The sequence below is a fragment of the Colius striatus genome, chromosome 1, assembly GCF_028858725.1.
Source record: "Colius striatus isolate bColStr4 chromosome 1, bColStr4.1.hap1, whole genome shotgun sequence".
Classification (NCBI taxonomy): domain Eukaryota; kingdom Metazoa; phylum Chordata; class Aves; order Coliiformes; family Coliidae; genus Colius; species Colius striatus.
This window is the reverse complement of record NC_084759.1, coordinates 159,375,852-159,391,139: the sequence shown is the minus strand read 5'-3', so window position 1 is coordinate 159,391,139 and position 15,288 is coordinate 159,375,852. Positions and strand designations below refer to the sequence as shown.

Below are 15,288 nucleotides of genomic sequence, written 5' to 3'. Positions count from 1 at the left end.
CTGATGCCTACCTGCTGAAATAATGATTTTTTTTATCAGTAACAGCTGGAACAAGTACTTTCCACTGTGTCTGTGTGCTCCCAGTTCTAGCACTAAAAGCTTACCTTTCTGACATGCTAAAAGCTCATAAATGCCTGTTTCCACAAACAAGATTACTACAAATAGCATCTGCAGAAGGCCCAGTCCTGCACCACTGAAATTACCCAGGGCTGTGCTGCCGATTAACCCAAAAGCAGAACACAACTGACAGGAATGGCCTGGTAGTGGTCTCATCTGCGTGCAGCCCTAAGTCTCCCACAAGATGACACATAAAAGACAGTACCAGTCTAATTCCAACTCAATGTGCCATTAACAAAGGACAAAACACTAACAAACTTAACATTATCAGAAGCACATATCACTCCCAGAAGTAATAAGAGCCCTACAGATTTACAGGAGCAGTCTTGTACTTTCTTGCAGTAATGGCCAAGAAGGCCAATGGCATTCTGAGATGCATCAAGAAGAGTGTGGCCAGCAGGTCGAGTGAGGTTCTGCTCCCCCTCTTCTCTGCCCTGGTGAGGCCTCATCTGGAGTGCTGTGTCCAGTTCTGGGCTCCTCAGCTCAAGAGGGACAGGGAACTGCTGGAGAGAGTCCAGCGCAGGGCCATCAAGATGATCAAGGTTATAGAACATCTTTCATACAAGGAAAAACTGCGGGAACTGGGGCTGTTTAGTCTGGAGAAGAGGAGATTGAGGGGAGATCTTATTAACATTTACAAATATCTAAAGAGTGAGTTTCAGGAGGTTGGGACACCCCTCTTTCCTATAGTAGCTAGCAACAGGACAAGGGGTAATGGGATGAAGCTGGAACACAAAAAGTTCCACTTAAATATAAGAAAAAACTATTTCACTGTGAGAGTGATGGAGCAGTGACACAGGCTGCCCAGAGGGGTTGTGGAGTCTCCTTCCTTGGAGGTCTTCAAGACCCACCTGGACATGTTCCTATGCGACTTGATCTAGGTGATCCTGCTTCTGCAGAGGGGTCAGACTAGATGATCTCTAAAGGTCCCTTCAGACCCCTACCATTCTATGATTCTATGAATGGTAAGGTGAATTTAAGTTCACTCTCCAAGTTACACATTAGTATTTTTTTCACCTTTCTTCTTTTATAGAAAAAAAAGGAACTGTTCTACAATTGCATTTTGGCTTAACTACACAGAGAAAAATAATGCATTTTGGTGTAATACTCACAGCAGGAGCACTCTGTAATAATCATAATACAGCTAAAACAGAGAAGAGGGGAAAGGAAAGATAACAGTCTGTACTGCCAAATTTATGAGCAACCTATGCAGTTTTCTACTGCAACCACCTGAGTGTCTACGCATAATGGCACAGCTGGCAAAAGACAGTATTTTTTTATTTTAAAAAAAGTTTTCCTAAGTCAGTACAGTTAGGCACAAGTGAAATGAAGATTCAGTAATATTAAGAATGCACTGTGCAAGAGGGAGAGCCAGAAAAACCTTTTGCTTTTCCAAAGAATAAAAAGAACTAAGTCTTGCTCAAGAGTAAAGTTGATTTGGCACAGATGCCTAGATGTTCAGTACATACATCCAGTTCTATAATGCATCAAAAATAGTGAAACTTGCACCTCTTACGCAGTGCCTGCAATATCCCCTGCCACACAGCTATTTAGACTGGATTTAGTCCCACCTTTGTGGGTTTTTTTAAGCTTTTAAGCTTCTACCAAATCAACAGAGATCAGATAGATGACTTGGAAGAGCTGTACCCCTCTCAGCTACAGAGGGTACCCTACGCAACTACCTGAAGAGCAAATGGCCAATTTCAAACAGTTACACAAGAGTTACACAACCTAGGAGGGAAGATGCAGCACCTATGGCAGATAGTCTTAAAGTCTGCCTGATGTGGAAAGCAAGAACATGTATCCACTATGTATTTTCTTTTTTTTGAGATCCAAAAGAAGTCAGAAGTGGTGGGGTTTTAATGAGGTATCCACCCAGATGGATAATGATTCTGGACACATATCCTTCGTGGTATTTATCCCCTCCCCTGTGCGTGCCAGGAGAAACTACATTCTCTTCAGAAAGGTGAATTAACCCCCATCATTACACAAGGTCTGAAAGCTGCCACAGTAGTCTGAACCCAAGTCACCAGAGCCTCAGGCTAACATTGTCACCGCTGCTCTAGACTTCCATTCTCTTCAAGCAAATCATTCAACTTCAACCATCTCTGACATAACTGCCACATCACATAATGGCACAGAGCGCACAGAGATTATTCTCATTGACCCTCTCAAGTCCAAACAAGAATAACTAAAACAAGGGCTTGGCCGTTTGTTTCTAAACCCCACAAGTGGGTGTATATTCATTGCAAGAGTACTTCTTTAAAATTAAAGAGCAGTTTGCATACATGTGACAGTGTAACGTACATACTAATTGGTAAATGAGAAGGTATACCTAATGAGTGCATGAAAAGTGGCAAGATAGGTCAAAACATTTTGTGAAAGAACAATTTGTAAATTCTTCATCCCAGCTTCCCAAGAGTATCATATCTTCTGGCATGAACAAATCACAAACAAAAGCCTGACACAAAGTTACAGAATGTCATTAGAGATATCACTTGATCACTTTCAGATTAAGCTTAGTCAGTTCACGTATTATTCATCCTCCTGGATTCATCTGCAATCCAAGACTTTTCTTGTTTTCTTGGTAAAAAGAGAGAAAGTTCCTTGGAGGCAAAATAACCCCAAACAAACACACAGAAAAGAAAGGTGCCCATTTTTTCTACATTAAAGTTGTATTGCACGACACAAGTGATACCCCTCAGGCAGAAATCCATAGGATGGTGGTTTCATAAATTCCAGAAATAGAAGATTTGCTCAATAAGGTTTTTCTGTGCACTTCAGAGAGAATACCACAGGAGGTACACTGAAAAGACACAATGGAATGACCTGACCATGGCATATCTCCTTTACTAGTAGCAATAAGCATTTAGCTCTTACAGGTAGTAATGCTCTTTGTTGCTTCCTAAGACAAACTACTTAAGACTACAACCACAAAGTTTATGGGAACAAAACACGCAAGGGCCAGCAAGGAGAGATTCAGAATTTCTTCATATACTTACTGGCAAAGAGCAGAAACTCTCACTGACTATCAAAAATATTCTCTTGTCTTGACTGTTTTTTTTCTCAAATCTTTCTCAGCACTTGTCAATAAATGCTTTCCCTCTCATTTCCCAGCCTTCCCATACCTCTGGTACAAAAGTCTACCAAATCCAATCCGCTTGTATGGGACAAAAGAAGCATACTTCCTGTACTGATCACAAGCCTTCATCAGGACTGGCAGCACTTGCTTGTGATGATGCCGTGTATCAGAAGAGCCTGAGTGTTACTGCATAAATTCATGTGTGAAGAAAGGGTTCCACCATAGAGAGCTTCACGAAGTGCTCAGCAGGACAACATGAGTATGGCAAACTCGTTGCCAACCCTCTGGACCCATTTTTAGCACAACAGGAGGCTGACAGTCTCCTGAATCAGTCAACGACCATTTACTGCCTGGCTTTAAGAGCGACTCTTAAGAATATCTCTTAGGTTGTCATCCTCCTTTATTCAAATTGAAATTCCATCATTAGTTCCAAAAAAAGGACTGGTTACAGGTGATAAGATGTAGCCAGATTTCTTCCTTAAGATAAGGGAGGAGGGGTAAATGAACAAAGACCACTTTTTCTAGACATGGCAGGGAAGGGGGAAGAAAAATGTCAGAAACCTGATGAGATTAAGAGCTAGTTGGCTGCAACGGATATCAGGGCCAACTATGACACAGAATTGTGTTATTTGTGCTAAAAAACTCTAGTAAAACAAAGCATAGCAAGAGCCACATGTTCCCATATTATGGGCATGTATCCGTAACTGAAGCCACATCAAGTATTGAAGCATTTTATTTTCAAGTCATGTGCATGGAGCCAAAAAAAAAAAGCAAGAAAAATCACATCTCACCTTTGGAATAAATTCTTTGCCTGATTCTAGCCAAACTCACATTTTTCAAATTCACTTCAACACACGACAAACTCTCCTTAGTGGTTTAGGTACAAACAAAAAGTAAACAAGTCAGATACATAATTCAAGAAATGCAGTCAAGTTTGTTTTAGGAGACCCAGGAGAATCTGAAGGCATGTGATACCAGATGTATCTTCTTCATAACCCAATGTATCAGAATGTTATTAGTAAACAGTAGAACTAAAGCAGGTATGAGAAGAAAGAGTTCCAGAAGTTGACATTTAAAAAAGCTCTCCTGCAAAAACAGAGACCAATGTACATTTTGTACGTAACACTTGTTACTGTATTTTGTCAGTCTTACCCTAACAATATTTTCCTATCTTTTCTTCCCTTGTGGTTATTTTTTTAATATTTGTCCTATTTCTAACACCCAGAAATATTCCTCATGTCCTTTTCTGGTTACTATAATTTTCATATTTGAACTCATGTTTCTTCTAGATTTACAGAAGAAGATTGTAATTTATTATAACTATTTCATTATTATAAAATAACATATTGACACTAGTATGACACTATTGACACTGATAATTCAGTGTCCACATACTGCACAAATATCAAAGTGGGAATACAAAAGCTCCAGATTAGTGCATTCAAAATTGACTGCAGATGGAATTCTGCATCTCACGGCATCTATAACAGTTAAATGCTTCTCTTGAAAAAAAAAAGGTGAAAGAGAGAAACAAAAAGAAAGTGGAAGTGACACTATTCTGGGTAGAGTATGTGAAATCCCACTCCTGCTCCTCTCTATCATGTCTCCCTACTGTCCTCTCCATTCCTTGCTATTGCCCTGACCATACCAAAAAGCTGACAGTTGCCCAGTTACACTCACAGATTTCCCTGCCCTTCAGCCCTGAGACAGGGATTGAGGGAGGTGGAACTGGGAGGCGTGTAGAATCCTAGAATCCCACATACAGTATGACCACAGTGGGGGTGAAGAAGCCCCAGGCTAGGGTTCTGCTAATGGACTTGATGCAAGATAGTTCTGAGTAGCTGTGGGAAAGATAGTAGAGAGAAGGTGGCAACTTTCAATGCTGCAGACTGGAGGAGAAGCTGCAAATAAGTGCACAGTCTTCTTTCACCTTTCTTAAGTAAGGAGAGTTCCTCTTGAAAGGCAACAAGACCTGATCCTTTAGTTTTGCCAAAATTGTCTCTTTGAGACTAATACTGGGTTTCATCCTACTTGTTTCCAAAGCTTCCACCTTTCTTTGCAGTTGTCTGCAGAGTTCAACCAAAGCTTCTTGACTACTGTAATCCAAAACATAGTCAATGGCCACTGGAGTCCAACAGCCACTTCCTGTTTGATATAAATTCATCTCCTAGAAAGTGAGGACAAAGCAGTGAAGCTTTTTAAGCTTTTAGCACATTTACAGTACAGCATGCTGCTAAGCCATACTGCCCTGAATTAGAAAAATGTTGACAGTCAGTTCTAATTGATCTGTCAGTTGGATCTTTGGGCCTCACTCCCCTGTACAGACATGTTGGTATAAAACAGCACATTTTATGCATATTTCTATAATTTTGCATTTGAACAATGAGCACTAGTTTAATTGTAACTCCTGCATTACATGTATTGGAATAACACGAGTAAAAACTGTAAAACTAGAGAAGCTAGCTACATCAACTTACCCTAACAAGGCTTCTCTTCCTGGTGCAGCAATTCTTGTAGTGTAGCATGGAAATAGAAATTCACTTAGATTTAAAAACTAATAATCTACAGACCTCAAAGCATTGGCTCCTCACACTTTCTGTAAGCTGTCTTACTTGGGATTTTTCAGTGGTAGTAGGCAGTATCAGGTTTCTATTAAGAATGGAGGACTTCAAGCAGCTCTGCACAACACACAGTCTCAGCTTATACATCAACACCTCGTGCACATACACACTGACTTCAGAGCATTGCAGTCTTCCCTAGCTTTAAAACACCAATGTAATGCTTCATCTTCAACTGAAAAGTCTTCCTAATCCTGTGTTTAAAGAGAGCTAATAGGAAAAAAAGAGAAATCTTACTTAAGGTTCAAGAAGCCAACGATAAAGTATTTTCTAACAGTGAGCAGCCTTTTTGAAAGCCATTGCCCTATTAATTTTTATCAATGACGTGATTTTTATTAATCATGTGATGATATCACAGGACAACATGTTAATCATGTCATCTGATTTTTTTAGTTTAATTGTTGCAATCCTTAGATACAAACACACACAGAGGCTGCTCCTTTTGTTACAACCTTTGCCAGGAGACTAAACAGGTTTCCGTACATTTTTAACCAAACCCACTACAAAAGCACTTATTTACAAAACAAAAACAAAGACGAAACTCCACCTACACCATCCTGGTTTAAGCTAGATGAGACTATACTACAAACTGGAAGTAGCATCTACCATTCTGTAAAGAACACTTGAAAGACAGAATTTTCCATAAGGCCGTTCTAACTCATCTCAAACTGGTTCCACAGGCCACTGATGTCAATCGAAAGTAGATTCAGCACTACTTGGATCGCATTTTTATTTTCAGTCAATAGCACAGTGTTCACTTTTTACATTCCCATGCAACTTCTTCATCCAGAGCTACTGAAACAAAAATTTACAAAGGAAGGTAACTGTACACAAGTAGGTAAACCACGGAAATGGTGCCTACTATAGTAAATGTTAATTGAGAAATATTTAGAATTGATCCTAAATCTTTTATATCAAAGGTCTATAAAAATACATCATAGTCTCAGTGTACAATAAAGAAGTAACTACAAAAATATTAGTAGCAGTGGTTTCCATAACTTCTGCCTTCTGGAATTGTATCCAGCTGTGACATTTAAGCAGAAGAACAATCAAGTGGGTCAGCTCTTAATATTATTAAGCTTTCTGGAAAATCAAAAGCCTCATTTCAACTTTCTGTAACACCAGCATCACAGACAGCAATTTGTAGATTTTTTTATACCTCAGCCAGTAGAGACATGCCACCAATCTCATCCTTGTCCTTAAATTAATGCTGAGATTATGTATGATGATATAAAAAAAACTGCCTTAGAGGAGTTCTCACTTGCCAAGTGTCTGAGAAAGGTTAGCTGCACAGCTACATGCCATCCCAGTTGTATACCGGGTCCCATATGTCACGGCTTTCAAGCAGCAGGTTTATTTTTGGCTTTGCATATTAATCTTCCACGCCTCTTTCAGGCTAAGGGAAAAGCAGAAAACTTTACTATTGAAAAGTATTTGCAAATGCTCTTAGCAAGGTTCCTTCACCTGGATACATAAATGAAAAGCAAGAATTACATTCCACTGTTCCCCACAGAGAAACTCATCTCCCACACAAGTACCTCCCAAAACCACACTCACTGGGGGGTGAAGATGAAAGTTGTACACTTGCTAATGATGCCAAAACAACTAAAACTGGACCACATGCAGTGGCAATCTTTCTAACCTGGCCAACGTTAGACAGCAAATTTAGCCAAAACCTTAAAGGCTCAGCCTCTGTGCAGCCATTGTGCCAGGTGGTGCCTAGTTGAAGCCCTAACCATAGGGATCACAACAATAAGCAAGCTAGGGATATAGTGCTGTTGGCATTCCCTTATATCATCACTGGCAGCCTGACAGAAAAACAATTGCATGCCCTTCAAAAGGAAAGCAAACCAGAATGTTGGTTGTTTTTCCCCAGTGACTGTTTGTTTTTTGTTTTGTTTTTTAAAACATACCTAACATTTAAAAGGTGATAACAGACTTCCCAGTCCTGCAAGCAATACCATCCATTGCAATGTGGACAAATCAAAAGCACAGCTAAGGGAAGGAAACACTCTATAATCTTCAGACTCTACTTTTCCAGGTGGAAACCAAAAACTATGAAAGGTCTAAGTATAAACCTTCCAAACCTAAAAATCAGCTTAAACCATGAAAAGAACAGGCATCCCCACTTCTACTCAGTGTTTAAATCCATCTTCTTGGGTTGGAAGGGATGGACTGAGTGAAAATACAACCTTTATGGTTTATAACTCTTCCAAAGATGTTCATCTTGCAAGATTAGGGGAGCATAGTAATAATAGTATATACTAAGCAGTAAACCAACAACTTGCCCCTTTATTTTGTTTAAAAACAACAAATTACACCCAATATTGACTTTTACATTTTAGATGCATTTAATGCCAAAACTCCAAGTATACAAAAAAAAAAAATACCAACTTGGTAAGCTTCCTAACATTCCTTTCTGGCACTAGCAAAAAAAAAAACCAGATAAGAAGTTACAGTTTTCCAAACAGTTCTACAATGACAAAATAATCAAAATGTGATTACTGTTTTAAGTGAACAAACCAGGCTTTTCTTCAGTTCTAACCAGCTAATGTCTCTTTTTGGGTTTATATTACAATGACGGTTTCCCTCTCTTATTCCCAATACCCCTGCCTCATGCAGCCTACTCTTTGATGGTTTTCATGAGTTTTTAGATACACTATGGACTTAAAACCAATGTTTGAAGGTCTTAATATTCTGTCTCATCAAGTTATCTTCATCTTATGTCAAAACATGAGGGAACTGTGGGAAAAGTATGCATAAGTTCTTTGAGCACAAAATATCTGGAGGTTTGGTTACAAGTCACAAAAGCCCAGAACAAGCATTTCTTCTACAGTGATTTTTGCCTTTAAAGGAGCATCAGAAGATTAAATCTTCCTTCCTCTTAAAACTGTGGGTAGGGTGTTTTGGGTAGAGGGTGTTTTTGTTGTTGCGTTTGGTTGGTTTGTTTCAAGGTTTTTTATTTGTTTCTGGTTGTGGGTTTTTTTTACATTTTTAATCCTTCTAGGTCTCTTTATGTTATTTCCTCTAAAGGTACTAAAGAGTAAGAAATAAAGGGAATTCAAGGACAGATGATGAAAGTGATTAGAGGCTTAGAAAGACCTCCATATGAGGAGAGATTATTAAAAAGACTGCCTCGCTTACAGACAAGATGAAGTGGAGGGATCATAAAAGAGACATGGAAAATGAGAAGAGACTTTCAACAGAATGTTTTTTCATCGATAGAAAGCAAGTGGATTTCTGTATTATTTTATTGTAAGTCTTTTTGTGTGCATGTGTGATCACATAAGAATCAGCTCATCCACGAAACACTAGCATTAGCTAGTCTTACTAAGGCTGAAAGCATGAAAAGACTGAAATTAAGAGTCTCTATTTGTTAATAAACAAACCACATGTTCCAGGTAAGGTTTAGGGGATTTTTTAGGTTTGTTCTGTTTTCAAATAAAGGAAGAATTCTTACCATTTCAAATGTAAGTCTGCCCTAACTTATAAGTTAGAGACAGTTCTGAATAGAATCCAGTGTGCAAGAAATTATGTCATTAGGTGTTCCTCTACCTCTCTCTACAGCATCTGGTACTTGTTAAAACCAGGACATGTTGCTGCATAGAATTCCGAAGGGATGCTGTGAAGCAACTCGTGTTTTAGTTGTATTAAAGAAGGATTTTTCTCCTGCAAAGTCCTATGTATAAATTTATAATCCCGATGAAATGTGGAGACTTCTTATTCTGCAAGGGATAAGAGATCAAGAGTAAGGAGTAACTTCCCAGTCAGTAGCAAAGACAAAAAAAAAAGTGTACACAGGTTTCTGAAGTCTATATAGGACAACCTGGTGAGCATTCAGAGATGACAGCTTTCATACAGCCTTGAAAGGCAGTCCTGAAGCAAAAGCCAACACCAAGAGGCTTAAGTTAGCAGAGCCAAGCTAGTTTGCACATAGACCTTTGCAGGTGCTCAGATTCTGGCTACACCATGCTTCTTGGGTACTAAATCCAGGCAGTCTCCCACAGTACTCACTGCAAAAACAACTCCGTCGAGAAAGGACCATGACACTCTAGCTGTCCTGAAAGCTGCACTCTAGCAAGAACCATACTTGGTGTGTGACAGCTAAAAACGCCACTCTTGTTCGCATATCTTGTCCTCCTTCGTGGCTTAGGTCCCGATTTTGAAAGACTTTGATTAGTTGTGAAGTGTTGCAGGAATCAACTAGCAGTGGATGTGAAACAGTTAAGCCACAGCCCTGGCATTAGAAGAGGTGAACTGAAATGCTTTCCACAGCTGTGTCGTCTACATTGATTCCACCTGTGTCACCAGAGCAAGCTGCAGTAATACAGATTGTTGTGACCAGATACTACTGACAAGGAGAGGCAAGAAAAGTCTCCTGGAAGAATATCCTTCCTACAGCTGGGGATGGATGATTTACCTGAACCAAGTTAACGACGTGAATGTAAACCTATACGCACCAAATCATACCCAAACTGTGAGGCATTGATACTGTTACACTACAAGCAACAGTAGTTGCATGCCCCATTCTGTGCCGCCATGCACAGCACAGCTCGGCTCTCTTGTGACTCATCCAAAGAAGAGAATAGGAATCCAGCCTCTCCCTCAAAATACTTGACCTCAGTAGGCAGCAATTACTCCCCCCATGTTAAGAATCACTCAGCTGTTCTTCATTATTTTTCTCTTTTTCAGGCACTGGGAACTTTGCACAAATTGTGATGTATGGTTCATTGGAGAGCTGTTAGCAGAGCCCAGGATACTTTATACTTCAAATGACCTCAAATAAGAAGGTATTGAAAAGACCTGCTGCCTCACACTGAAGGAGCTTTTTAGCTGCAGCACAAATCTTAAAATCCTTTTCCCCTCAGAGTTCACTGTTTACAAACTCAGAAGGCTATATTCACAGTAGGTCGTTCTAGTATATCTGCAAACTGAATTTGAGGATGTCTTCCTATGGTACATAGAGCTGTAATTTTGGAACTGTCTCCTTGCCTGTCTATAGAAAAGGCTTCATTCAGCTTCTTGTAAGAAAAATCCTTAGATGGGTTTTGAAAGACCTAGGCACTAATCCAAGGGGCTGGAGAAGACTTTCAAAACCTGAACACCTAAAAACTGGACTAGTAGGTTATGTTCCACAGACTATGAGATCCAGCAGCTCCTTTCACACCTCTTTTCCCCAGGCTTTGTTAAATGGATCTAAGTCTACTGACTGTACACTGTCCTATCCTGCTGACAAAAACAACTCCAAGAGTTTCTTCAAATAAGCAAGTCTCCTTAGCTCTCCAAGCATTCGCCCATCAGCTCTGTATTACTGTGTTCATGCTCTTCATTGTGTTTCTCCATGAATATTTGGGAAGGGCAGCTTTAACTCCAGCTGCTCTGGTGGTTTTTATTCCTGCATTCTTGGTTCTTTCCTATGTAATAACACCAGTTGTTGCTGCTCCAGGGCCTGACTATTCACATACTCCCAGTTAAAGCAGTAAGAGGAATGTTTAAGTTATCCACACAATTTACTTAGGAAAAAATCCCATTTGTCTGGAATAAACACAAAGGGATTTAATCCGAGCTCTTGGCATCATCTGGAACATTTAGCCTGCCACTACCACCTCCAGCAATTATATTACAAGTTCTGTGCTACCTGATACAACCTGTAAAGCCCAAACCCCGGAGCAATGTAATGACATACAACTCTACAAACTTGTTACAGAGTGATATAGTTCATTTCTCACGGTTGCAGAAAAGGACCAGAAGCCAAATGTTTTCATAGAATTGTCTTAAGTATGTCTTAAGCTATTTTTTTTCTGAACACACAAGAACAATACACAACATAATGGTACCCATGACACTTTAGGCTTTTAAGCAGATCAACTAGACTACAGAGCAGAGGCTTCAGCTTTAACTCTTAAATATGCCAAAAATCACTCTCTTGAAGCTAGGCAGCTTTCTTCCGTGAACACAGCAAGCTAGTTAGCACATTATTCTTACAGCAAGAACAACAAAAATAAACACAAATCAGTTCAACTTGCAAAGACAAAAACAAAAGAAATACATAACATTTTTTACTGCGTTATGACTAGCACATGCACCCAGTTTATGGTATGAAGAGCATTATAGACTCCAGCAGTAAAGCTGCAGTATATAGGGTTACTTCTTTCTAAAACATTTCATTTGTAGCAACAATCTGAAGCACACCATCTCCCTTCCAGCACTGTGAATGGTCTGGAGAGATGGAAAGTACTGCTCATGTGCAGGAAAGGAAAAGAAACCAAGCAAACCAATCCAAAACACACACAAAAAAGCCCCCAAAACAACAACAACAAAAACAAAGCCAAGAACCTTCCCCCCTACCCCCACAATCAGTCTTCCTTCATAAACAGCAAATCCCTACACTTCAAACTGTACAGCTCACCTATTAACACATACCAGATATCATCTTAGCATAGAGAACAAAATAGAATTTCTGCCCATCTCAAGTCAGCTAAAGCAACCTTTTTCTTTACGTTTTTCTGCACTACATGGGAATAAAGCCTCATTTGTTCTACACCTGTTTGAGGTGAGCATTTAGGTAAGAACTTGAAATCTGTGCATTAACTGGAGAGCCATCTGTCTTCACGAGCAGAACACTGACCACTAAAAAGGTTACTAAATATACAAAAGGGCCTCGAGCATTGCCTATAAATGTTTATCATATATCATGTGAACAAAATATCAAGATAATAGACAAACTTGCCAGCAGACCATGAGAAAAACCATTTCATAAAACCACACATTATGAATATATAGTATATTAAGGACATGGTTTAGTGGTGGGCTTGGCAGGTTAGTGGTTAGACTTGATGATCTTAAAGGTCTTTTCCAATCAAAATAACTCTATGATATTCTTACTTTACCGCTAGCACACACTGTAAGACCTTTTCTGTCAATCTCCATCCCTGTCACAGCTCCCTTGCAATTAACTTCAGGAAGTCAACCAGTGCTGCTCCATAACCTCATCCATAGTTTCTTAAACAGACCTTCAGACACAAGACCAAAACCAGGTATTCACCAGTGTGATCGAGACTCAGAGTCACTTCATTAAATCATCAGTGCTGTTGACTCTGGTGAGTAAGTTCTCTATTACTCTCACCTCCAACTAGTTTCTATTGTGGATATGTCTTGAGCATCGGTTTCTGTTATGTCAGCAAGCAGTTTCGTTTCATTTAATTCTCCTATACCGAAATGCATTTAGAGTAGGAATAGGAAAGAAGCACAGTCAAAACAAACTCCCCTTCCCTTTAGATCGACAACACAGCAAACGCGGAGACCTCCTGGGGTACACGCTGCAGGTTGCTGCTTGCCTCTGAGAGCTCGGCACCCAGGCCCACCGGGCAGTCCCCCGCCTTCACCTCACCCTCTTTCCAAGCGTGGCCCCGACAGCTCTTTCCCCTGCCCGCACATGCACTTACCCGCGTCTTGCGGCGCCTGTGCCGCTCCGGGTCCGAGTACGTCCTGTCCACGGCCAGCGCCGTGTCGCTGCCCGGCATGCTGCCTCGGCGCCGCCGCCACCACCTCCTTCTTCCCCCTGGCGGCACCCGCCAAAAGCCCGCGCACAGGTAAGGGTCCCGTCAAAGACCACCCGACCACTAGCCCCACAGCTGCGATACTGAGGGGGCTCGCAGCTGCCGCCGGGGGTGCGGGAGGGCCGGGCACGCCCCCTCGGGGCGTGCCCGGCCCTCCCGCACCCCCGGCGGCAGCCGCTCCGCTTCTCCTCAGTCGGCACACCCGGATTAACCCCTCAGCGCTCCGCTTCCCGCCTCAAGGGCTGAGGCGGCGGGCCCTGGCCGCCCGCTGTGGCGCCTAACAGGCAGGTCCTGAGGCGATCGGGGCTTCGAAAAAGGGAGGGGGAAAGAGGGTTGGAGCCGGCCATGAATCGTAGCTTTTTTAAAAATGAATTTATTTTGATGGCCGGTGATTCTGAGGCGGGAGGATAGCAGGAGTCGGGAGAAGGATGATTTCCCAGAGATGTGGCTGGACAAGAGGGCTGACAGACCCATTCCTCCTGCTGGCAACCAAGCTACAGCTCGTGGAAGGAGTTACCGTCCAGATAAAGTCAAGCAGACATCTCGACTTCTGTTGGAAGAGATCTAGACCTTCTTGCTACAATGAAACCCCGCATGTCATATCCTAAAGGCTCAGAAGTCCAAAGGGGAAAGAGAGGAAGAAAATACAAGTATTTAGTGTGTTGTTCGTTCTGGGGCCAGCTCACTTGTAAGATGATGGGTTCAACTGCAGTAGAATAAGACACTCTGGATGCAGCTGCTGCTGCCACAAAACCCTTCATTACCTGGAGCTTCTCACATAAACATGTTATAAAAATTCTGCCAAACCAAGTAAATAATCAGTGTCTGCATTTTCCAAAGTGGTCAGTGCAACATTCAGCCCCCATTTCTGCACGTTACACGTGCGAGATAAACGCTTCAGTGTCCTAGCATAGGGCAGCTTCAAACCGTACTTGTGAACACCCAAGGAAAACATTATTTTTCAGGGCATGTGTATACCAACATACTTGAATTCCTAAAAGTTGAGTGGAGTTCCTGACTGATTTTTGCATTTATCTTCAGAATACCTGTGCTGAGGAATGTATTTAAATCGGTAACAATATACTTTAAGCTGTTGGAAAAGTGTAAGTAGAATATTGGGTTTATAATCACTCACTAAGTTGGACAGGAAACGCACTCTTTTTTCTCCTCTAGATAAGTGGAATTAGTTGTGTTAGCACTTCTACCCTGTTACACAAAGGAAATCTGGAGTTCCCTCAGACTAACTCTCTTGCAACAGCAGCAGGACTTTACCTTTTAGGTACAGTTGTTATGATGCTCATGGATGAGTCACACTGCTTTTCTTCTCTAATTGGAGAGAGCAACAGTCCCAAGGCATGTGCATACATAAACATAAATAAATCAACACCACTAACTACCCTAGGGAGGGCTTGCAGCATTTCAAAATATATTCCCCTGCCACCATTTACTTTTTTCTTTTAACTGGAATATTATGTTCCAAGAGAACACTACTATAGGAAGTGAATTATCTGACACAAGGGCATCCATGAGGTCTTCAGAAATGAAAGACCTGAAATTTCAAAGTAAAAATAAATCCAAGACCTCACCTTCTTGGCAGGTGTTTCTTCAAGTTTAACATCAGTTTTTAAGAAGTTATCCCAAATTCATACACAAATTAAGTAGCGAGGGGGTTTACTAAGGGACAAGTGATGACTTGCCATTCTTCCTACCCTTCTTATGCAGCTTCCTAGGCTCCTAATGTAGCTGAATGAGATAGCTGAAGTCAGAAGGCTGATGAGAAAAAGCTTTAAAGTGAGAACTGGACTTCTTCAGTCCTTCAGCACAGATATTAAAGTTAACTCACAAGTCAAAATGTGCTCAATGGTGGAGAACTCTGAAGGTAAAGGTCAGTAAGAAGTTAAATATGTAAAAG

At 40.9% G+C, this 15,288-nt stretch overlaps 1 protein-coding gene across 1 annotated transcript in view; it reads right to left on the bottom strand.

The window, feature by feature from the left end:
• Nucleotides 1-13,480, bottom strand: part of TMCC3 (transmembrane and coiled-coil domain family 3) — a 54,565-nt gene extending 41,085 nt beyond the window's left edge. Inside the window, exon 1 of the mRNA XM_062015552.1 lies at nt 13,263-13,480. Coding sequence (XP_061871536.1) covers nt 13,263-13,340 — 78 coding nt within the window. The 5' untranslated portion in view covers nt 13,341-13,480. The remainder of the gene's footprint in view (nt 1-13,262) is intronic.
• Nucleotides 13,481-15,288: the final 1,808 nt, after the last annotated feature.